Source organism: Sceloporus occidentalis, unplaced genomic scaffold (assembly GCF_023333645.1).
Source record: "Sceloporus occidentalis isolate IW3139 unplaced genomic scaffold, rSceOcc1.0.p SCAF_2, whole genome shotgun sequence".
Taxonomy (NCBI): domain Eukaryota; kingdom Metazoa; phylum Chordata; class Lepidosauria; order Squamata; family Phrynosomatidae; genus Sceloporus; species Sceloporus occidentalis.
Window position 1 is genome coordinate 15609300 of NW_028316982.1, and position 24840 is coordinate 15634139.

Sequence of the window (24840 nt, forward strand, 5' to 3'; positions counted from 1 at the left end):
GAGTAGGCTTTGTCTTGGTCTTCATCCCAGGCAACAAAATATTTTAGATGTTTGAGAAAAACATAAGAAATTGAGCTACCTGCTATATCTTAAGCTGCTCATTTTCTCCTATCAGATCCCTGCAGGCTAGTAACTTTTTTTTCTTTTTGGGCAGTCTAGTAACTTTTGAGGGCATATTCTCAATGCTGGAAGATACAAAAAAGATTGCAGTAGATTTCATCAAATGGTAATCCTTTCTCCCTCACACAAATCCTGAAATAGAAGTATGTGATAAACTGTCAACAGTACAAAAGGCTGATTTATATTTAAATGTACAGTATGGTGCCTTGAAACAAGGACTCTTCTACTCCCCCCCCCCCAAAAAAAAAAAATCAGTTGAAAACAAAAGAAATGTTGCAGCATTATAGATTGTTTTGGTCCAACTCAAAGTTTTTCTTTGCAAAATGTAAACAAAGTTCTTGATTGTACATGGGTGTGTATATATGTGTGCAGGACAATTTCCTCATTTACTTCTCACTAAAGGCAGCCTCAAAGACATTGAGTCCTGCTTTGAAAGAAACCTGAGCTGAATTGAAGGCGTTGAGCACTTTTGACAAGGCTGCTTGAAGAGACTCATTTGACTGATGTAACTTGCAGTGTTCCACTGCCTCCAGCAGTATTGAAAATTGGTGCGTCCTTTCATCCAGTCTGTAAAGGATGTTTCTAAAAGAGAACAATGGTAAATGGTAAATGCTTGACTCAAAAAGATGGAAACAGGTATCTGAAAATCATCTGAAATCATCGATGATACCCCCAGGTGGCAGCCACGTTTTACAAATGATACACATTACATACTATAACATTAACCCGCAGCAAGCTCAGAAGTTGAATGTGTATATTTTGTCTGCCTTCCCAGAAGTGTGCCCCTTCATCATTCCAGAAACATTCATCTACAAATCTTATCAAAGGAAAGCTCATCAATCAAAATGAAATATGTATCACACCCTCAGCTCTGTGATATCCCAGTTACAGCTGCTAACATTTTCTCATTCAGAAAAAAATAACAGCCCAATCCCATGCTCAGTAGCTTCCAACTTTTCACTAGGGTGTCTTTTCCCCCTTCAGCATTAATGGATAACTTAGTAGAACTATACAGCGCTGCTCTAAGGACTGTCTGAAATATTATTTATTGCTTTATCAAGAAAACTGGCATTACATGGTTCGACAGCAAACTACAAAATTGGATAGATAAGTTATTTATTTTATTTATTTATTTAAAAACTAACCAAGAAAGTGATGTAAAAAGAAAAATATTACACAATACAATTTGGCACACCCACTAGGTGTATCAACTGAAAGAAAATTGCTATATATAAAACAAGCCATTTACATTCTTGTGGAAAGGCCATGCTGTATTAAGGATGCTAAACATAAAGTGGAAAGGAGTTCTGTAGCAGTGAGGTCATAGCCAAGAAGACTCTGTGCCTTTCATAAGAGACTATTATCCAGACAATACATATAATACTGCTAATGAAAACAATTAACATCAATTATGTGCTAACAGTTGGCCAAACACTATGCATGGCACTGAAATGACATACCAGTAGTCCTGTGTATGCGTATGTGAATTAGACACACCTGATTTTCCCTCCTTTAATAGAAGGAGCTACAGGGAATTCTAAATCTTAGTACATGACATGAAGATCTTATGAGGGCTCACCGTCTTTTTTCCCATGTTGCTGGTTGCTCTAAGATGAACTGAAAGCAGATGTCTCCCCATATGAGTCTTACAATCTTTTGGGGAGTGCTTTCTATCCATCCCTTCCAACTGTCATCTTCTGGCCTGGGAGGGAGTGAAAAGACAGGCCCAACGCCATCGGGCCCGGCCTCGATTAAGAAGAATAGGCCTCCCTCCAGTCCATCTGCCTTGGTCCAGGCCTCAGAGGGAGAGAAGAATGCTGGACCTGATCCCCTCCCCCCCACCATTCCTTTCTCCTTTTGTGTCATGTCTTTTTAGATTGTAAGCCTGAGGGCAGGGAACTGTCTATTATCCCCTCTGTTGTAAGCTGCCCAGATTTATATTTAAGTGTACAGTACGGTGATTGGGCGGCTTATAAATAAATCCTATTATTATTGTTGTTGTTGTTGTTGTTGTTGTTATCCCACTACTTGCCAAGGCTCATCTAGTGAGGACATGAAAAAGAGCTTTACTGGTGGCTGCTCCTAGGCTTTGGAATTCTATGCCAAGGGAGGTTCAGGCTGAACCCTCTGTGTTGTTCCCCCTAGTTGTCAACAACTGTTTAAACACATACACCTTCAGCAGGCCAATGTCCTGATAGTTAGATTGCCATGGATGCTATATTTTTTTAAATCAACAAACAGGCTAGATTCAGTCATGCAATTAACACATTGTCCACTTTAACCTCTTTCCAACTTCTGTCATAACTGACCAGGATATTTAAGGTGTGCTGTTTTATAGTATGTAATATATATGTTAAGTGTTTTAATTGTTTTAATCACTACTGTCTTAAAAACAGTGGTTTAATTAGATTAGGTTTACTTAGGGTTACCATAATTCAGTACCAACAAACCGGGACAAAACGTAGAAAAATGTAGGACAAAATTTAGCCCAAAATGTAGGGCATTCAAAAAAATGAAGGACACAACCAACTAAAAGCAACACACACACACACACACACACACACACACACACACACATTAATATAAATCCTTATATCATAGAGATCTTGTTGCATCTCTGAGACTAAATGCATCTGAGGATTCAGAGTCTTTCAGTTAATAATAATGACAATAGACTTAAGGGACATGAAGATTTTGGAGCACCTCTGAGACTAAATGTATCTGAAAAAGCAGACTCTCTCAGATAATAATAGTAGTAGTAGTAGTAGTAGTAGTAGTAGAATTAAGGACATGAAGATTTTGGAGCACCTCTGAGACTAAATCCATCTGAAAAAGCAGACTCTCTCAGTTAATAATAATAATAATAACAACAACAACAATAATAATAGAATTAAGGGACATTAGGAGGCAGTGGTAGAGAAGGGTTCGATCTGTTGCTTGGACATAAACATACCCCACTGGGCTAAATCACACTCTCTCAGCCTCAGAGGATGCAATGTCAACCCCTCTCTTTGCAAAGCCTTGAGCAAAGTCATTCTCTCTCAACCTCAGAGGATGCAATGGCAACCCCCTACCTGAAGAAACCTTGCCAAACCCTGGGGAAACCCTTCCTTCCTTCTCCCTCCAGAGAGAGTCCTACCAGGCACTGCCTGCCTCCTCCACGGCTCTCTCTGTAGTCTGAGTCTCTGCTGGGCTGAATGAAAAGCTCCTCCTCCTCCCTGCCTGGCCAATGGGGATGGAAGAGCTAGGAGCCTGGCTGCAGCCGCTCCAATACAAATGGAGGCTGCTTTGGAAGGGGAGGCTGAGAGGGAGAGGCAAGAACCAGGAGTCCAGCTGTCCCTGGGACAGAATGCAGAGGCGGGACGGGACCTTCCCCAAGGTCAAAAAACTGGGCAGGTCCCACCTGGAGCCGTGAAATGGCAAGCCTAGGTTTACTGTCTCTCTCTTTTTTAAAAAATGTACTACATCTTGTTTTAGATGTTCTGTTTTAATTTATATTTCAAACCTCTTTGATTCTTGCTTAGGAGAAAAGCAGCGTATAAAATAAACAAATAAATAAATAGACACTCCCTTCCTGGAAGACCTGGCATTTGATCTCGGAATAAAGTATGGCAGGATTTTCTTTTGTTTAAAGGAAAAAAATGTTCTTGTTGGAAATGCAACCTAGAGGGGAAGACTTATTGCATACAAAAACACACCCAGCAGCCAAAGTCCTGATTGTTAGTTTGTCATGGATGCTATTTTTCATCAAGAAACAGGCATGCTAAATCCAATCATTCATTTAACACATCAGCTACTTTAACTTTTGCTGGATCCATAATTTGCAGTACAAAGACAGGATATGCCTTGCAGTAGATGCAAACTGTTGAGATTTTGGAGATTATCGCACTGCGTTCTGAGAACGTTCCTATCATCACGTGATGAGAACGTTCCTGGAACAGATATTACTGCATTAGTAAACTAGAACGTGATCAGACCGTGATCAGAACTGCATTTTACCGCACAGCGATTCCTGAAACCGTTCCGAGAACATATTCCACCAAGGCCGCCTCCGTCTCCTGATTGGCTGAAAGAATGACAGGCAGGGAGGCATTGAAGCAGGCAGGCGAGCGACTGCAGTGAGGGAAGGGGTGTGTGAGAGAGAGAGAGGGGGGAAAGGAGGAGGGAGGGAAGGGAGGGAAGAAGGAGGGATCGGGAGGAAGGCAGGGAGAAAGAGAAATGGGAAGAGATGAGCCTTGCAAGTTACATCCCAAACCTCCTTTGCAAGGCTGGGAAGAAGGAGGAGCTCCATGCAGGTCTCTTCAAGCCGAAGAAAAGCAAGTTGCCAGGGAGGGGACTGGGCCAAGGGCAGAGCCCCGGCAGCCATAGCAGCTCTTTAAACCGGTTAGAAAAGAAGAGTCCTCTGCTGTCATCCCAATTCCCCATTTTGGCTGCTTGTCAGCCTTTTGCCTCCTGTGTGTGTGCGCATGTAATGTGTGCCTTCATAGAATCATAGAATCATAGAGTTGGAAGAGACCACAAGGGCCATCCAGTCCAACCCCATTCTGCCATGCAGGAAATCACAATCAAAGCATCCCCAACAGATGGCCATCCAGCCTCTGCTTAAAGACCTCCAAGGAAGGAGACTCCACTACACTCTGAGGAAAGAGTGTGTTCCACTGTCGAACAGCCCTTACTCTCAGGAAGTTCCTCCTAATATTGAAGTGGGATCTCTTTTCCTGGAGCTTGCATCCATTGCTCCGGGTCCTAGTCTCTGGAGCAGCAGAAACCAAGCTTGCTCCCTCATCAATGTGACATCCCTTCAAATATTTAAACAGGGCTATCATATCACCTCTTAATCTTCTCTTCTCCAGGCTAAACATCCCCAGCTCCCTAAGTCGTTCCTTGTAGGGCATGGTTTCCAGACCTTTCACCATTTTAGTCGCCCTCCTTTGGACACGCTCCTTTTTGAATTGTGGTGCCCAGAACTGGACACAATATTCCAGGTGGGGCCTGTGAGCTTCCCTCCCCGCTTTAATTCTTGTCTGGCTCTTTGCTATGGAATTCTGGGAGTTGTTTGCTTGCTTTTGTGTGTTGCTCCAAACAGAGGAGCTTTTGTGGGTTCCTTCCTGGAGGGAAGGAGGAGAAGGTCCTGGGCATCCCTGCCATCCTTGCCTCCTGCAGGCTGCCAGCACAGGAGTCCCGCTGTACATGACACTAGAGGCCCCCGCAGAAGCAGCCAGACCCTCTCCCTCTTGCTCTCTGCTCTGGCCCCCCTGTTTCCCTCTCTCTTTCTCTCTCTTTCCCTTCTTTCCTCTTCTCTCACTTGTCCCAACTTTCCTCCCTTCCCTCCCTCCTTCTTTCCCCCCTCACACACACACACCTTCCCTCACTGCAGTCGCTCGCCTGCCTGCCTCCCTCCCTGCCTGTCATTCTTTCAGCCACTCAGGAGACGGAGGAATGCGAGAACGGATTTGAGAACACATAAGAATATCGCACACACTTCTGTTGGAACGTTCTCATCACGTTTCAGCTCTCTGGGAACACATTCATATCTGTACCCTCCTGGAACACATTTGGAACACATTTAAGCGTTCTGAGAACCCGATTGGAACACATACGTGCAGTATACTCAAATGCGTTCCGTTCTCATTACGTGATGAGAACGGTCTCAGAACGCAGTGCAATAATCTCCAATGTGTTGAATTGTGCATAGCCAAAAAAAGGTAAAAACAAAAGAACAAAAGATTATACAGATTGGCATAAAGGTTACATACTAGGAATAGTTGCACATATTAATTGTTATCAGTGCAGATTTCTGTTCACTTTTGATGAATTTAGGAAAAAAATATAATATAGTCATTGAAGCAGATCTACTTTTTGAAACAAAACAATTTCTTCTTGTAAAGCACTGCAAGGTCAAACCTTGAAAATATATATTTATTTTTTAAAATATAACCCTACACAATGGGTTTTCTCTAGGTTTTGGTGGCCCTGTTAGAGCAGGTATTAAATGTTATCTTAAAACAGCTATAGTCATTATCCTAATTGGAGCAGTATGTAAATATAAATCTCTACACAGGGGCCTCTTTGATTGCAAACCAAAGTGTATAATGTTGGGAAATACTTTTTTTTTAAAGTCACTGAGTGATTGCAAGCAGGGCTTTATCCTCAAACACATACAAAAGATTTCATAAAATGAATGAATGGGGAAGGGGATTAAAAAAAAAGAACAAAAGAAAGCTGCTCAGCCAAGACACTCCATTAGTAACTTAATTACATGACAGGCCCAGTGGCAACTCCAAATTAGTAATAAAACTGCCAGCGATAGTCACCCAGAAGACTACCAGAGAGTATTTTCTGCAGATTACTATCAGAGCCATCTAATTACTATTCGAAGAGAGGGACTGGCTTTGAAAAAAACATGATGGGATAAATGGCAACTTAGAAAATGCACTATAGAATGATTCCATTAGAACCTTACTTGCGTAAAGAGCATAACTAACCCCCCACAAGCCTGAAGAATTTTCATAATGGTAATCTATTAAAATTTTCTGTTGCTTCTTAACTGTGATTGGATATGAAGCAAATTGTAGCCAGGCACTGAAAAATATAGCGAACTGCAGTGTAAAGTCTCATCTAGGGTCAGCCCAAGGCAATTTGCCTCCTGGGGTACAATCTGTACCGTATCTGTTTCCCAGTCTATGTATAGAAGCCAAATGGGCTGGGGAAGCTTAAAAGGAAAATATCTTCCATGATGTTTGAGGCCAGCCCAGTTGAAGAAGTATAGAACAGTAGACAGAATAAGTCAAATGAACTCCAGAAATATAAAGTTGAATTATTCTTCTTTTACAGTTAATAATCAATTATGAACTTTCCATAGCGTTATTCTCTCACATTTAATCTCATTATATTGGAATAAAATCATACAGGTTCCACGAAAACCAATCTTGTTTACCAAAAGGTAATATCACTATACCTCATTGGTTCAGAGTCCAAAAGACATTATTACTGTATGGTGCGCTTATATTCCATGGATTTCAGAAGAGGTATTTTGTTGGGCAGAAATTTGTGCATAGACATTCATTGTTCTAGAAAGTGTATTCTCTACAAAAAGGCCATAGCTACCATCTATTATTGTGTGTGTACATAACACACACATATATGCTCTTTTGAAGCTACTGATCCCCTACTTGAGCTGGAAATTTCCACAAAGACATTTCCTCTTGCCTGGAACAGAGTTCATCAAAACTGGAGAACCTGTAGTATCATCTGAAACTTGGAAATGACACATGAAATCTAGACTCAGGGCCCTGAGATCTGGCAGCCATGCTGGGGAGGCAAACTGGCAAAAAATATGGGCATTTACACTGTCTGGCTGCCCCCCATGATCTCAGCCACTGATAACAGCTTTTCCATCTTTTAATGCCGTAAGTTCATAGATCAGTGAGATCTCACTACATGATAATGTTACCAAAAATGAAGACCGGCAATAGAAAATAAAGGTAGCATAAATCAAGGCCACGATCCTGTTGGGCAGTTATGTAATCTACAGCTATGCACTTGTAACTGCTATGTATTCATGATCCCTACGTAGACCCTAGTTGAGGCTACATGGGGACAATGAAAGTCCTCCAAATCTCACTTACTGGTAAATAGCCACTGGTATCAATGTGGGTCCATTCTCTCATTGATCAAGTAGCAGCTGCTTGAGACTTACCCATGAGTGATCTCTGGTGCAAGGATGATTTGCAAGAAGGGTCCTTTTTCTACCTTTTGTACCAGAGATTGCTCATGGGAATGGATGGGAGCCACTTTTCGATCAACAGCAATCCCAGTGGGCTGCTTACTAGTGAGTATTTTTTTTTTTTGGGGGGGGGGGTCTTGCTGGAATTCACAGTGTAACACAGTAGATACAGTGCTAAATAGTATATAATGGTCATACAGGATTCCTCTGTAAAATTTTCATAAGCAATGCTGAAATGGACTTTGCTTATTTCATTCCTCCATGTGGGAACAAATAATTTCCCTAGTTTTCTTCCTGTTCAATGATAATACAAGGGCTTTTGCCCAGTTTCCATGTGCTATTAATACTTTTTTTTTTAAATTACTTTGGAACATCACTGAGGAAAAAAGTACTTATACAAAAATACATGTGGTTTTCTTGCAAAGAAAACATATTTTGGGGTATAAAATTTTACAGGGGGGAAAAACTGTGCAAAAATATTATTATATAAGTGCATGAGAGCAGGCATGGCATAGTGGTCTGAGTGTTGGACTATGACTCTGGAGACAGAGTTCAATTCCCAGTGTGCCCAGGAAACCCACTGGGGTGACCCTGGGCAAATCACATGCTCTCAGCCTCAGGACAAGGCAATAACAATCTTTTTTAGAACAAATCTTTCTGAGAAAACCCCATGATAAGGTTAGTTTTGGGGTCATCATAAGTAAAAAATGACTTGAAGGAACACAACAAAAATAACAAGAAAGCTACACACAGGAGCTTATCCCATTGCATTTTAATTCGTCTTACTTCTATCCAATTTAAACCTTAATTCGGGTGGCACCCTGAATTATCAGATAGTTTTTGCCACCAAATTGCTGCCCGATAGAGCCCAGGCCCATTCCCACTTCCAGGAGTGGTCTGCCAGTCATTTTCTCAAGCTGGAAAACTCCTAGATTCAAAAAGAGCCCACTCTGGAAGTGGGCATGGACCCTGGATGTATTCGGGTGGCAAATTAGGAGGCAAAAGCAGTCTGAAAAGAACAGGATGCCTCCTGAATTAAGATTTAATCCCGATAGAGGTATACTGAATTAAAACGCCATAGGATAAACTCTATAGACTGATGGACAGGAAAAAACACCTGTAATTTTTCTGCATGTATTCTCTGTGCGAAAACATCATTAGTATTTCACAGAAAATACAAGCAGGAAAATTATATGTGGTTCTTCTGTGAAGCAATCTATGCATTAACATGGTTTTCATAGTTCTTATACAACTCCCTATCCTTCAAATTAAAAATGAAAGAGAGGGCTCTCTCTGTGTGGTGGTGAGACAACTGGTTGAAACTGCCTGTGCAATTGCTTTTTACACTAGTGCAGTCTCCTGTCATGATCCCATCTCATACATATCCTTGCAGGAAAAAAATGAGATGGGATGGAGCCCCTGTTGAAAACATATATTACAAAGACCAAAATAGTGCTCAGACCCAGACACCACAATGGCTTGATATTTATGTGATTAAAATAACATCAATGCAATCCCTTTACCTAATAATTCCTTAATACCTCCCTTCAACCTTAACTATTTTGATCACGTAAATATAATACATAGAGACCCTGCAACCTGCACAAAGAGAATCTTAAAAGGAAAGTGGAATGCATTATTGATGACACTAATGAAATTACTACACACATCACTCATCCTTAATGGGTCCATTTCAGTGAAACATCATAGCAACCTGAAAAGTACAGCACCAAACTGGGAAAAGTAATTAATAACTCCAGACAGCAATTCTGAAGGAGATAAAACCTTTTCACAGAACTGACAAATCAGCCTTAATAAACTAAGCAAAGGAACATACAAAAAGAATTTTATTAAAAGAAGAGGGGTGGGGGAGTCTTTATGAGCCAATTCTGTGACTGAAAAATGTGGTCATTGGTGATAGAAATAATGGCTCTCTAGTCATACATTGTTCTTCATTAGCTGAAATGGGGATGGAGTCAGACCTATACCAGCCAGAAAGTAACCTGTATTATACCATGCCTTAAATGAATCAAACAAGATAATGCCATGCCTGTGCAAATGGCCTGCACTATAATATCCCATAATGTAAAAACTAATTTTATTTTGGGAATAATTATATTGAACTATTTCAGAGGTTAACCTGAGGCAGCTGTGAATGGTGCAGTTTACATGGGTTCTCTGTTTGAAAAGACAGCAGAGGAAAGGAGGCATTGGATTCACAAATGGTGTGAAAGGAAGTACAGGCTGCAAGAGATTAGAAAACATTATTATTTTTGGGAGGGGACTACAACTTCCAGAATCCCCCAGCCAAAATGGCCACTGTCTTTATTGTCTTATGGAATTTGCAGTCCAAAAAGTAACTCTTCCAAATTCTGAACTAAATCAAAAGTGGGAAAGCAGCAGCATTTAGCAATCACATTTACATTTCTATACTGCTTATCAGTGAACTCATCACTCTCTAAGCAGTTTACAATTTGTAAGCCATTTGCCCCCAACAAGCTGGATATTCATTCTACTGACCTCCAGAAGGATGGAAGGCTGAGTCAAACTTGAAGCCCTGGGACTGAACTCACAATCTTGTGGTTGCATTTAACCACTGAACCACCCTACAGGTTCTTTTGGGACTACATCTCCCAGAAACTCCCACCACAATGTTATTGTGGTGTCAGTATATAAAGGGGGCCTATTGCACAAGCTGGTTAGGTCACAGAAAAAATAGGTTTGGGAACCAGAAAGAAACAACCAGCATTCAGTTTGGCACATGATTGTCCTTTGGGAGGTGGTGGGTTTTGGCAGGCATTCCTGTCATAAAGTGAGCAAATATGATCAAATGGCCAACTATCTATACAGTTTGGGTAACATCAGCTCCTGCTCAAGCCCTCCTGGTATCTAACTTGTTGAAAAGAACATCATACATATAAAGTGGCTTCAGGATCCAAGCCTGGGGCCAAGACATTTGGCTGCCTGAGGTGAAATAGTAAACGTATGCTGTAGCTAAGGATAAGTGAGTTATTTTGGCACAATAGGCTGAAAATCCCACAAGCCCTTCTCCTTTTCCTTGGCAGTTAGAACACAATAATGATAGCTAGAGGCTTAAATACTGTGAAGGCACCAGATCCTGTCTGATCTTGGAGGATAAGCAGGGTCAGGTCTAGTAAATACTTAGATGGGAGATTGTCAGTGTGGGAATGCCAGGTACTCTAGGCTACCACTGAGGGGAAGAAAATGGCAAACCACCTCTGAATATGCCCCCCCCCCAATCACTTTTGAAATTCATAGGGCTGCTATAATTCAACATGTGCCTTAAAGGTGTGTGTGTGTGAGTGTGTGTGTGCGTGCATATACATTAAATAGCTAACTGTCTGCTGCTCTTTAATGCCATCAAAAAAATCTGCTCCTCAAGGTAGCCATGTCACTCTGCACAACACCAGGCCAGCCTGAGCCTTGTTGCACATTATGTTCCACCCTTCAGATGATATAGCATCTCTGAGTATGTCACTAGTTGAGTGATATGTTACTTTGTCAGGTGTCTTATTCATAAATGCTCTTCATGAAGTTTTAGAACCTAAAGCCATGTAGGGAGCTTATATGGACAAAAAAAAAAGGCCCCCATTATGGAAGTTACCCATTAGTGTGGGGCTATAGGGAGCCAATTGCCCACACAATCCATGTCATTGTGTATACCATGATCCCTACATATTGCACATCACTCCCTGTAATGTATGCCTATGCCCATTAAATGTATCCCTACCCAAGGCAGGGATGGCTGAAAGTATATCTGTATAGCCTACAACTACTTATAGTATGCTAATTATAAAATTTTGCATTATTCTGACCAGTTATTTCCTTATTTGGCCATCTCCCTTACAGCGGGTGTTGTTAAGTGTTCAAACTGTAGACAGGACCCAAGTTAATCACCATAATAGACTTATAGAGGTTAGTAAGTGAAATAGAGATGAACTATAATTATTCTTGAATTTTGGGAACAATGTAAATCACACCAGAAAATAATAGTGCCCTAATACAACTTTAACTATCATGGTTGCATGCTATGGAAAACTGGGATTCGTTGTTTCATGAGATCCTTAGAATTCTCTGCCAATGCTGGGGAGTGGACTACAGAATTCTAAATGCTTCGCTGAAATATGAACCTGAGGTTTCATAGGATGCAGCCATCACGTCAGTTGAACTCATATCTCACTGCTATAATTGTGCATTATGGATGCATGCTAGATAAGATTCATTTCCTGATTATACTAGAGCTAGACATTTCTAGGAAGCTTTTCAGAATGGCAACCATTCTACTCTGCTCTCAGTACATCCCATAATACTGGTGCATAAATAAAACAAAATAGTGAAAAATGTCCCAAACCTTGAATAAACATTGATCAGAAAGGAGACTGAAGAAATTAGAAGACTATGAATAAGAAGGACAGCTATGAAAAAACAGACAAGATCCTGAAGTTAGGATTGTTCAAACCATAGTATTCCCAATCACCAAGTACAGATGGGAGTGCTGGACAGTGGAGCAAGTGGATAGAAAGAAAATCAACTCATATGATATATGGTGCTGGAAAAGAGTGCTGAGGATACCATGGACAGCCAAAAGATGAACAAATGATTTTGTGTAGAACAGATCAAGCCTGAACATTTTCTGGAAGCCAAGATGACTAAACTGAGGCTTTTGTTTTTTGGCCACATCATGAGAAGGCATGACTCATTAGAAAAAGCAATAATGCTAAGAAAGATAGAAGATAATAGGAAGAGAGGAAGACCACATGCTGGGTGATTAGACTCAGTCAGGAAGGACATGAGCCCAAACTTGCAGGATCTGAGAAGAGCGGATAGAAGAGAGCAGGGGGTATGGAGATATTCTATCCACCATGAGTTGAAGCAACAACAACAACAACAAATAAACTGTCTTTCTTGCACTATTCCCATGCAGCCATGGAGAAGATAGGCACTGTGCTCAATGGCCCTGCCTCAATGGCCCTGCAAGGCTTGGTGCAGGCTGAAACTTTTAAAAACTTTTTTAAATGAGTGTTAACACACTCCTCCATGCCCAGTCCTGAGGCATTCCATACCAATATTGTAATCCCATCCTTTCTGCCGCCGCACACCCCGCAACCCTAGCACGTTGTGGTGGCGTCAAAATGGTGGTGGAAACCGGTGGTTAATAATAGGAAAGAATTATTGTAGCTCGATCACACTACCACTTTGGGGAACGGTAAAATAACAAGAAAGCAAGTAACTACTTTTTATTCATTGCATAGGTTGTGATTTAGAAATAGAGAAGCTTCTTTTTCTTTATGGTGAAATGAGTGTGTTTAGTTTTAAATGTAGGAATAGAGGAATAAAAATAACAAATTGCTGTGAAAAAGAAACCGAAAACAGATACAGGGGGGGGGGGTAATGGGGGGGGTGGTAAAATGGGGCAATGCTTACATTAAGAATTCTAAAGGGGAAGCAAGGATTACTAGAATATAGAAGCAACTATGTAAGCCTTTTCACTATATATAACTATGTAAATAAGTGTACATGAATATGTTTGTTGTAAATGCTATTTTTAATAAAAAAAATCTAAAAATAAAAAAAATAAAAAATGGTGGCGTCCTATCTACATGGGCACCGCCATTACAACGTGACGGACACATAGCATCTGCACGTCGTGTCATGCTTGCAATGTCATGAGTGAGCCATTTGTGCACTCAGGCGTCGCAACCGCGACGAAAAAGAACCCACTTTTTGTGGGTTCTTTTTCTGCTGCAGCTTCCCGCCAGTGGAAAAGGAGGCAGCGGCAGACCGCCCTTTTTGGGCAGCCTGTATCCCACCAAAGTTAATATTCCAGTCAGGCCTGGGAAGAACCTTCTTAGGCTTAATTGAACAAGGTTTTCCTCTGTAATTTAGTCTTAAATAGCTAAATCACAACAAGACCAGATAACTAAACAGCTCAATCTGATTAAAAAGATAGGAACACTCATCAGAATTGCTTTAAAAAGCACTGAAAGTTAAGTTTGGGATTCCAATTTAAAAGCTGCTTGCAGCAATGAATTTTTCTTCTCGACCTCTCCCTGACACATTTGTATACCAATGATAAACAAAATCAATAAATTACAAATTACTGTGGGATTCTATTGACAGCTCTGTGACACTGAAACATGGGCTTCCAAAAGTAGGTAGACTTATCATATGTATTGTGTTACTCCCATGATTGTAGCTTTATTTGTCCCCAATTCAAATATGTTCATATATTTAAATTAATGCTCTTTGACTTCTTAGCTTACCCTACTTAATAGAACAAATCAAGTGCCAGAATGCAAGGTTATTAAGACTGTATAATCAGCCTTTTGCTAAATATATATTTTAATAATAGCACAAGTAATAAATAGGATTGTGCTTCCATAGGAAATTCATGCTAATGGTTCTTGTTGGTATTCTTTCCATTTGATGACACTGAGAAATAGGGAAGATTATTAAGCTATTAATCATGCAGAACAAAAAAAGTGTCTACACAGCAGTTCCCTTATTGTGTGCACCAGCAATTTGGTTGTCATGTGAGGGATCTAAGACTTCACTTACGAGTCTTCACTTACAATTGGTAATGAAACTTCAAAGCTTGTCTCCTTTCTGGACGAGATTATAAATGATGCTAAGAAACCCATGAAAGCCCTGAATCATTGTCCAGATGCAAAGAAGAACTGGATGTGAGTGAATAAACTGAGTAAAAACAAGATGTTCAACCCCCTGGCCATTGTCCTGTAGGGTCCGTTAGAGTTTGGGTCTGTCCCCCATGTTATTCAACATCTACATGAAATTGTTGGGAGAGGTCATCTGGAGTTTTGGGGTGCAGTGTCACCAGTATGTGATGACACACAACTCTATCTCTCCTTCCCATCTGATTCCAAGGAAGCTGTCTCCATACTGAACCAGTGTCTGCTGTCAGTAATGGACTGGATGAGGGTAAACAAATTGAAACTTAATTAAGACAAGACAGAGGTGCTCCTGGTCAGTCGTAAGGCAGATCAAGGAATAGAGAGCTTGCCTGTGCTGGATGGGGATACACTCCCCCTGAAATCTCAGACTCGCTTCCTGGGTGTGATCCTGGACTCCACTCTGAGCCTTGATGCCCAGATTTCAGCAGTGGCCAGGAGTACATTTGCACAGCTTAAACTTGTGTGCCAGCTACACCTGTTCCTTGAGACATCAGATCTGGCTATGGTGGCACATGCCTTGACTACATCCTGTTTCGACTACTGCTACATCCTGTTTTGACTACTGTAATGCACTCTACATGGGGCTGCCTTTGGACACTGTCCAGAATGCTGTCCAGGGCCAGTTACAAGGAGCATCTAAATCTCTTGTTAAAGCAGCTTCACTGGCTACCCGTTCGTTTTTGGGCACAGTTCAAAATGCTGGTCATGGCTTAGGTCCAGACTGTTTGAAAAACCATATCTCCTCATACAAACCTGAGGGAACACTAAGATCATCAGGGAAAGGCTTTCTCCAGGTCCCACAACCATCCCAGGACCACTTGGTGAGGACACTAGAGAGAGATTTCTCGGTGGCTGCTCTCATCCTGTGGAATGCCATTCCTTGGGAGGCTAGGCTGGCATTTGGTATATAATGCATAACAGGGTATTTTTAATGGAGCAGGTGGGGTTTTAGTATGTGATTTTATATCGAGTGTAGATGCTTTTAATTGTTTTGCTTTTTTTTTTTGAGATTTTAAATGTTTTGTCCTTCCAGGGGGAGAGGCAACATATAAAGGAAATAAATAAATAAAATATATAATAAATAAGATGGACTGTTAGTCAGTAGGAAAACGAACCCGCATTTGGAATCACAGCCTATTCTGGATGGAATCACATTTGTTCTGAAAGATCAGAGCTTGGGGTGCTATTGAATCCAGTGCTACTCCTGGAAGGTCAGGTTACAGTCATAGCTAGGACTGCTTTTGTCCAGTTTCAAGCACCAGCTGTATCCTTTTCTGGGGAAGGCAGATCTGGCAAAAATGGTTCATACATTAATTATCTCCCAATTAGACTTCTGTTAAACTTAGAGTTTAGGGTGGGCCCATCTGTTTTCAGCTTCCAGCAGACAGCCAATACAGTACAGTCAGCCCTCCATATCCATGGATTCTTTATCCACAGATTCAACTATCCACAGCGAATATATATATATATATTCCAAAAAGCAAACCTTGATTTTGCCATTTTATATAAGGGAGATTGTTTTACTATGCTATTGTATTTAATGAACATTAGCATCCATAGATTTTGTTATCCATAGGGGGATAACAGTGGGTATGAAGGGCTTTGCTGGATGGCCTTCAATGCTTGAGTTTCCTCTGCCTTTACTATTTTAAAATTGTCTTTTAAGACTGTGCTTTACGGCTGTTTCTAGATGGCTTTTAAAGCTTTTTGCAAAGCATTTTAATGTTTTTATCTTTGCATTCCTTTAATTGCTTTTTTCCTCTATCACCTCAGGTGCTTGCAAGATGGCACATTTCATACCATACTTTTTGGGTTTTCACAGTGCAGCCATGGGAAAACATAGCCTTAATTTTACATCCTGCACCTTGCACCCTAAAACTCGGGAATGGTGGAGAGAGAAACAAACTCTAGCAGCAGTTTACACTAGAAACCTGGTGGGAACAACTACATTCAGGAACATGAGCTATCAAGAAGCAATCTGAGAAAACTGGAGAAGATAATATTGATTTAAATGGGATTATACACTACAAAAGCACTTGAACCTAACTTCACTTCATTGAAATCAATAAGTGGCTTGTCATAGCCATCAGCAGGACATAAAAATATTCTGTAAGCCTATAGAAGCAGTACGCAAAGCAGAGAAGGAGAGGGTGCATCAGTGGTGTCACTAGGAGGGTGTGGAGGATGCGGACTGCACCAGGTGACATTCTAAGAGAGGCAGCTGCTCCTCAAACACCTATCTTTTGGCAGAAAGAGGCTGTGGCATTCATCTGCTTCTCTTTTAAATGTTATAAGAGATGGTGGTAGTGGCAGGAGGAGAAATGAGAGGCTCCAGAATTTTTAAAATTTAAAATTTCTAATTTCAATTTTTTCATTTTTTAAAAATGAAATTTTAAAACATTCATATTCTTTTAAAATTTTCTTTAGAAACATCACATTTTAACCAAATCCTCACTACGTATATGTAAATACATTTAGGTTGTGCATATGCTATTGTAATTTGAAGACATAATTTTAATTTTGCTAGTTGTTCTGTCACAACTGTTGGTATGGCATTCAGTGGTATGTGGGAATTACAATTGACAAGTAACATGCATGCAAAAAAGCATTACTAAGGATTCTGTATGGTGTGAAATGGGAGGAGGCGGTCAAAAGGGGGATGACACCATTGTTACCACACCGGGTGACACCAACCATAGTGATGCCACTGTGGTGCTTTAGAACATTCAGTCCTACAAGAATTAAACTAGAGCCTCCTTTGGGGTTGCTATGCTACAACCTGGAGATTTACTCTGCATCTTTTCACTACTAATACTTTAGAAAATGAAACAGCCATGGTTTCTCATGCCTGCTCTTTTTTCCCCTTTCCTTTTTGCTCTCTTTTTCTGGCTCTACCTACTGGAGCAAACATTTTCTCATCTGTGTTACACAGCAGGGGTGGGAAGACAACAGACAAAAAGACTACTACTGCTTCATAGCTTCAAAGGAACATTGCAGACCTGGCAACCTGGTCAGTGTTCTAGGTTGTTTTTCTCCTTCCACTGTAGGCATCAGCAGTTTTTAGCCATTTTTTGGTCCATGATACTCGTTTGTGTCTGTGACAAAAATTCACATATGATGTTCTAAATCCATATTTTTCACATGGAAGAACCCCAGGCCTTCTTATTGCTTGTCCCAAGTCTCTAAAATAATTTACTGGAAGAGCCTAGACAGGAATTCTGAGGACATGATTTTGGGTAGCCATTCAGTTTTAGTGCTATTAGCAGTTTCTATCATGTTCTAATTTACAGGCTTCAGATGCAGGCATTTTTATCCAATAGTTTCTTTTACTAATATTTATCATTGATACTTTGGATGTGTGTCTGTGTGTCTTCAAGTCAACTGTTCAGTTATGGAGTCCACATGAACTTCATAGGATAGTCTTATGCTGATGCTACATTGCAGAATTAATTAACTGTCATGGCTCCATCCTGTGGAATCCTGGGATTTGTAGTTTGTTGTGGCACCAGAAGTCTCTGACAGAGGTGGCTAAATATTTCACAAAACTACAAACCCCCAAATTCCATAGCATTGAGTCATGGCAGTTAAAGCAATGTCAAACTGCACTAATTCTTCAGTGCAAATGCAGCCTTATAGAAGGAATACTTGACGCTACATTCTGCCATGGTCTTCATCTGAACTACAACCTAGAGCACATAGTTTTCCTTGGCTGTTCTCCTTCCAAGCACTATGCAGGCCTGACCCTGCATACCTTCCAAGTTCAGATGGGATGTCCTTACAAATTACTTAGAAAAATGTCCAAGTAGAGTCTGTCTGTACATATAGGTAGGCAGGTAGTTTTGGTATTTATTTTCACTGATACTTGGGGTTCCCAGTACCTTTTCATGCCCATTTCTGACCTAATCTGCACCGTGGTTAATTTAAGCATACGGTTATGAAAAGTTCCATCTCTTGATTAATTTTTTAATTCAAGTGTTCATGTATTCTTTTCTCTTCAGTTATTGCATCCATTGGCCTGTATACCTGGAAGACAATGAGTCGGAGGTAGGACACCCTCACTATCTATAGAAGCTCTCAATTTACATCAGAGCGAGGTTGACTGATGTGGACACTACAGTACTCATGGATAGGAAAGGATCTCTGAGTCATATTTGTCACCCTTTGGACAATGAAGAATGGTAAAACTAGGGATGGTGGGGGACAGAGCTGTATTTCCCTCCTCATGTGTTAGCACAGCACAGGAAAATAATAATGAACCTTAATGAACATTTCTGCCCTGTCCTTTGTATCAGATAGTGAGAACCTATTTTTCCCTTCTTGCATGAAAGTTCATACACATATTTGTGTATTTTCTGTAATGTATACATGTATTTGAGAGCCAAAGTGGCGTGGTGATTTGACTTTTGGACTAGTACTAGAGGCCAGAGTTTGAATCCCTGCTCAGCATTGGGTGATCTTGGGCAAGTCACACTCTCTCAGCCTCAGAGGAAGGCAAGGGCAAACTCCTTCTGAACTAATCTTGCTATTTAAATCCTGTGATAAATTCTCCTATTTGAAAATGGGAACACCTAAAATACTTTACACGTTGCTATTGAAAGAATTGACAATATGAAAGACATGAATTGATTACAGGGAGGTTATGAGGGGATATGAAGAAGCTAGGAAGGTTGTAACCATAAATCAGAAATGACTTGAAGGGACACAACAACAGCATGTGTATTTGTGCACTTTCCCAATATATGCATTTTGTACACTTTTCCCCATTAATTAAGTGTATTTGTTCATATTTTTTCTATTTTATACTTTCTTCAGGTGTTCCCATTTTCTTTTTTCTTACATATGTTGATTAACATTAAAAAAAATTAACATTAAACTTAAACAGAATATGGAAGATTAAAAACAAAAACAAAATCACACAAAACATACAACATTAAAAACAAAACAAAACATTACCTAACATTCATACATAAACAACAAACTTCCAAGCTTTGCCACGCTGTTCTTTCTCACACAATAAGTATTAGGAAGTATTAACTTGAATAATAACATTGAGAAATTAAAAAATATGTTAATTTGATCAATCCCTGTTATTTTCTTTCCCTACTTCATCAGTGCTTTAACATTAGCAGTAGCAGTACTTTCAGAGGATGATATCACATGGGAGGAATGTCTCCCAATTTCAAAAGAAAATAAAGTAGGGCCAATTCGACAATGAACACTATTACGCACAGAAGAACACAGTGCCCACCCCAAAGCCAAAGTAGTGAGAATGCAAAATAAGTTATCATATGAGTACATACCCTTTCTAGTCTAGAGTTTGAATTAGCATCCCTGCACATGCGCAGTGAGGGCAGAATCAGATCGTGATCTTTTTACACTTCCGGCGGGGCTTGGCTCCAGTTCCCATGGTTTTGTCTTGTTTCACGTTATTTGTCCATTCATTACACTTTATTTCACATTATTATGAAATTCACACTACTTGTTCATTCATTACCCTTATTTCATGTTATTTAGGCAGTTCACGTTATTTAGTCATTCTTTACCCCTCATTTCATGTTATTTAGGCAATGCACCAATTCAAAATCAGTCCAAAGCAACCTTATGCTTCGTTTGAGCATTGGACTATGGCCCTAGAAGGCAGAGGTGGAATCCCACTGGGTAACCTGGTGCAAGTCACGCCCTCTCAGCCTCCTCAGAAAATGCAATGGCAAACCCCACCTGAATAAACCTGCCAAGAAAACCCAAAAAGTGGGGTAGGGGTCTCCAGATGGTTTTGTGTGTGTGTGTGTGTGTGTGTATGAGAGAGAGAGAGAGAGAGAGAGACTATGTCTGTGCCTTTAGGTCTCCAGCTATGGGGGGAATGGGAGGAGAGAAGGACTCCCTCCCATTTGGGAGACCTTTGCTGCAGTGAGGTTGTGGGGGGCCTGGGTCCTCTCTTCAATTGGGAGTCCCATTGAAGTCAATGGCGCTGCCTACTCGCCATGAGTCGGAGGAGGGGGGAAAGGGAAGCTGTGCAGGAACCAGAGCTGGCGACTAAGGCTACATTCGCACTGGAGAAATAACTCACTGTGGCACCACTTTAACTCTTTGTGGCTCAAGGTTATGGAATTCTGGGAGTTGGAGTTTGTTGTGAGCCCAGAGCGATGCCCCTGAGGGGAGGAAAACAGACCCCCATTCCCTAGGCTGCCCCACTCCATCATCCCCCAAAGGAGGAGGAATGGGGAAAGAAGAAAAACTCTTTGAGGCTAATTAAAAGGGGGGTCTCTCTTTTCGAAGCCCCCTGGCCCTGGAGGAAGGATGGAAGGACGGGAGGCAAAAAGGTCCCTGAAGGGCACAAGGGGCCAAAGCCCCAAGCCCATTGTTTTGGGCAGAGAGAGAGCTGCAGGGCACCTCATGGAGAGACACTCTTTCCTGTCAAAAACAGCTGCTTTTCCTCCCGGCTTCCTGGGAAGACCTAGGAGCCCCAGAAGCCAAAAGAAAATGGAGGATCATGGGAATTGATGCGGGGGAATACGGCCACAGCAGACCTGCCTATCACACCAAACGACATCACATTGAATGCGAAGTTGCCTGGGAATAGGATTTGTGAATTCCCTGTTCACCGAATTTACTTAAGTGTGGATTGTTGCGTGATTGCGTTCGGCGTGCGTTCAGAATGCGAGCGAATGCGTCTGGTAACCTTTTGTGCAATAACATGAATACGCATGACTGTGTTCAGGATGACACTGGATTATACTTCAAATTTCAGTTGTGTAATATTGTCCAGAGCTTTCTCAACACACCAAACTTTCTTGGTTCCAAGTAGTGGGCCTGTTAGCATGGGCTGAATTAAAACTCTGAATAAATTAAATTACATATCAGATTAAAGGCACCTGAGGAGTTCAAGCTTTGCAATTTCCTACATGGAATGACCTCAACTGCTCTTTTCCAACACACTTAGAAAATGCTGATCAGAATTAGTTTCCAAACAGATTTCACACATCTCTGAACAGTGCTGTTCAGCACTCAGCAGGGTATGTATATTAAAATACATAATTTTGAGAGAAAATAAGGGATTAAAGGTCTAAATCTAACAAATGCTTCTTAGGGTAGCTCCCTTAAAATAAAAATCCTTTAAATCAGTTGTGACAGACATGTCCCATTCACTGAAATGGGCCCATCCTAAGTAAGACTAACGTTGGATTTAGCCAGAAATACAGGGTTTGGCAAATAATACACCATTAAATATTCTTTAACTGTTCTGTATTCTTTGAGTCATTATGAATTAATCTGTAAAGGGAACTGAATCATGTTGTGTGTAAAACCTGTAAAAGAATTGCCCAAATGAGGAATAGGAAAGTTTGCCTATCCTAGACTGGAATGCCCAGAAATTGACTGTGAAATTGTCCCTGCTCCAGACAAAAGCAACACAGCAGTGAAAGCAAGAGAACTTACAGCTTGATTAGCACAGAGACTTGGTGGTATCAGACAAGTATTTGCAGAAGCAGAGTACAGTGCCTTGAACACTAAATTACTTGGAAGGTCAAAACAATCCACTTGAAGAGAGTAGTAGAGAAGTTATTTCTCTATTAATTGAATGCTTTTTGAACAAATTAACGTATACAAATGAAATATGGCCAGTGCTCAGAGAGGCTATGAAACTATGCATGTTGTCTCTCTACAGAAGTTATGTATGTCCACATAATATTCTAAATCTCAGAAAACATTGAGTTTACTTCCACTAAACAGTTATATAACACCTACCATAATCTATATATAGAGAGGGAGATTATATATACAACATCCTATACTTACCTATATCTCTATCTATAGCCCCATTGAGATATTTTAAATGGTTTTTCTATGCCTGAATTTCTTCTCTTGATACTGAAATGCGTAGTGTGATTTTTTTAAAAAAACCTGTATCATTCCTGTTAGCATTCACCAAGCTATTTAAATACCATTAATAGTGTTATCCAAGCTTCTTACATTATCTGTTGGTACAGATGGTAGAAAAAATTACACCATTTCTTTAATGGAAAATATATTTGCAGTTGAATCTCAAACCTCAACAGAAATAAGAAGCAGTATATTTCTCAAAAATGAACAAATGCCTGTTTGGAAAAATGGGTTCCATATATAATCTACACAGCCTCTTCCTTTTGTCTTAATTTTAGGTAGTTTACAATGTAATGTATGCATATGGAGGGGCATATTTCTACATTTACCCAAATGACATGATACAAGCATACTGAAAATCCCTAATACCGCCTGAGATATTGCTATTCTATGACAAGCCGAACTGCAAATAAAATAGCATTTTAAATTAATAAAACAGTATGCACTGCAGAAGAAATTACTGTATGCACATAAGATGCAAACTTGTTCTCAGCATAATTATGAGTGTTGATAAACACACTGCTGTAGGAGGTGGTACTTGGTTCCTCATGGAAACTTTGAGCAGAAACTGGACAGCCATCTCTCATGGATAGTATAACTTCCACGGAGAGAGGGCTTTCTCTGCTGTGAGACTGCAGACATGGAACACCTTCCCCCTGTGGAGCCAATTGGTGTCAACATTGGTTTTAGTCCAATGGCCAAATTCCTCCTCCTCCTCCTCCTCCTCCTCCTCCTCTTCTTCTTCTTCTTCTTCTTCTTCTTCTTCTTCTTCTTCCTTTCATTATCCAGTGGTTTTATTGTACAGCACACTTAGGTCTTTTGATGCAGAGATAAAACTACAGGGGACCTCCATAGTCACTGGGGATAGGGGCCCAGGACCCCTGTGAAAGTGGGAAAAAACCTTTCACTTCACTTTAACTTTCCAAAATTTGGGGTTTATTTTCATATGATTCTTCTTTCCATGTGTCATTCAGTCTTTCATCTCTTTTGCATAGCTCATCTCTATCCTGCTTCCATCTTCTTCTTTTTTAACTTTTTTTCAAAAAAATCATCTCAGTAGTGTATTATGTTCATAGAATCACAGAATCATAGAATAATAGAATCGTAGAGTTGGAAGAGACCACAAGGGCCATCCAGTCCAACCCCCTGCCATGCAGGAACTCTCAATCAAAGCATTCCCAACAGATGGCCATCCAGCCTCTGCTTAAAGACCTCCAAAGAAGGAGATCTCTCCTGGTCATAGAGCATCCCCACCCTTGGTTTAAATTTCCCTTTGATTTCACAGATCTTGTGGAAGAAGTTTCTTGTTCTTCCTTTTTGTAGTTGGTTTCTATTTTTTTGCATTGCTTGTTATAGTAATTCTCTATATCTTCATGCACCGGTTGTTGAACAGTTGCATTCAAGGTTCTAGTTCTGCTCCTGTCTCTCTTTTTTCTCCTTCTTGCCTTTCCTCTGCTATTTCTTATTGTCTTCCATAGTAAGTAACAAGGCTCAAAACTATCTGGAAGAATTATGCTCTGTGAAACCAGATTTTCCAACTATCAGGATTTGGAATGAATAATTTTGAATATTCTTTCCATCCCTACCATGAAGTGGAAATGACTGTTCCACAATGGCCAAAAAAGTGCATCTATGCATTGCATGCCTATAACACCAACAATCTCCTGGTCGTAGTGTTACCATGTTACTTTTCCCCATATAATCCAAGGGTTATCCCAAAGGGTTACCAAGGAAGCAAGCTTTTTTTTTTTTTTTTTTTTTTTGCCATATTTTCAGATCAATGATTACATACAAAAATGGTATTCAATGAAATTTAAATATCCTCTATGAAACTGAATAGCTTGTAGGCAAGAAATGGAACCAAGGTGTGGTCTGAATGCAGAAAGATGATACATAGAATTGCATGGCCCAGCAGGATAATTTTTCTCCTGTGCATTAATTTTCTTAAGTTTGGGAAGTGGGAAGTCAATTATAGTTTGTGTTAGTTGTGTCAATTAGGTTTGTGTTTATTGTATTGTTTGTTATAGCTTTAGATAGGGGAGGGAACCGGGGGAGTGGAGGGTAATTTAGTTTAGGTTAGGGTTATTATTATTATTATTATTATTATTATTATTATTAACCTTTATTTATAAAGTGCTGTAAGTTTACACAGCGCTGTACATACAGTCTTTTTAATTATATGGTTCCCTTATGTTTGTAGTTTAGTGTAGGGTTATAATTTACATGCTATATATGTAAAGAGTTTTGGGGTGTAAATAAGTGTAAACATAAATGACTGTTTCTTATTTTGTATGATTTGAGTTTGACAATTTAATAAAAATATTAATTTTAAAAAGGAGAATTTTTCGAAAGGATTTTGTACTTCTGCAAAATGTAGCTCCCCTGACAAGCCTACTGGTATCT

General features: G+C 40.2%; 1 protein-coding gene across 1 annotated transcript in view; it reads right to left on the reverse strand.

The window, feature by feature from the left end:
• Positions 1-263: 263 nt before the first annotated feature.
• The window catches only part of NAALADL2 (N-acetylated alpha-linked acidic dipeptidase like 2), a 536053-nt gene continuing 511476 nt past the window's right edge, over positions 264-24840 (reverse strand). Inside the window, exon 13 of the mRNA XM_089507579.1 lies at positions 264-702. Coding sequence (XP_089363705.1) covers positions 507-702 — 196 coding nt within the window. The 3' untranslated portion in view covers positions 264-506. The remainder of the gene's footprint in view (positions 703-24840) is intronic.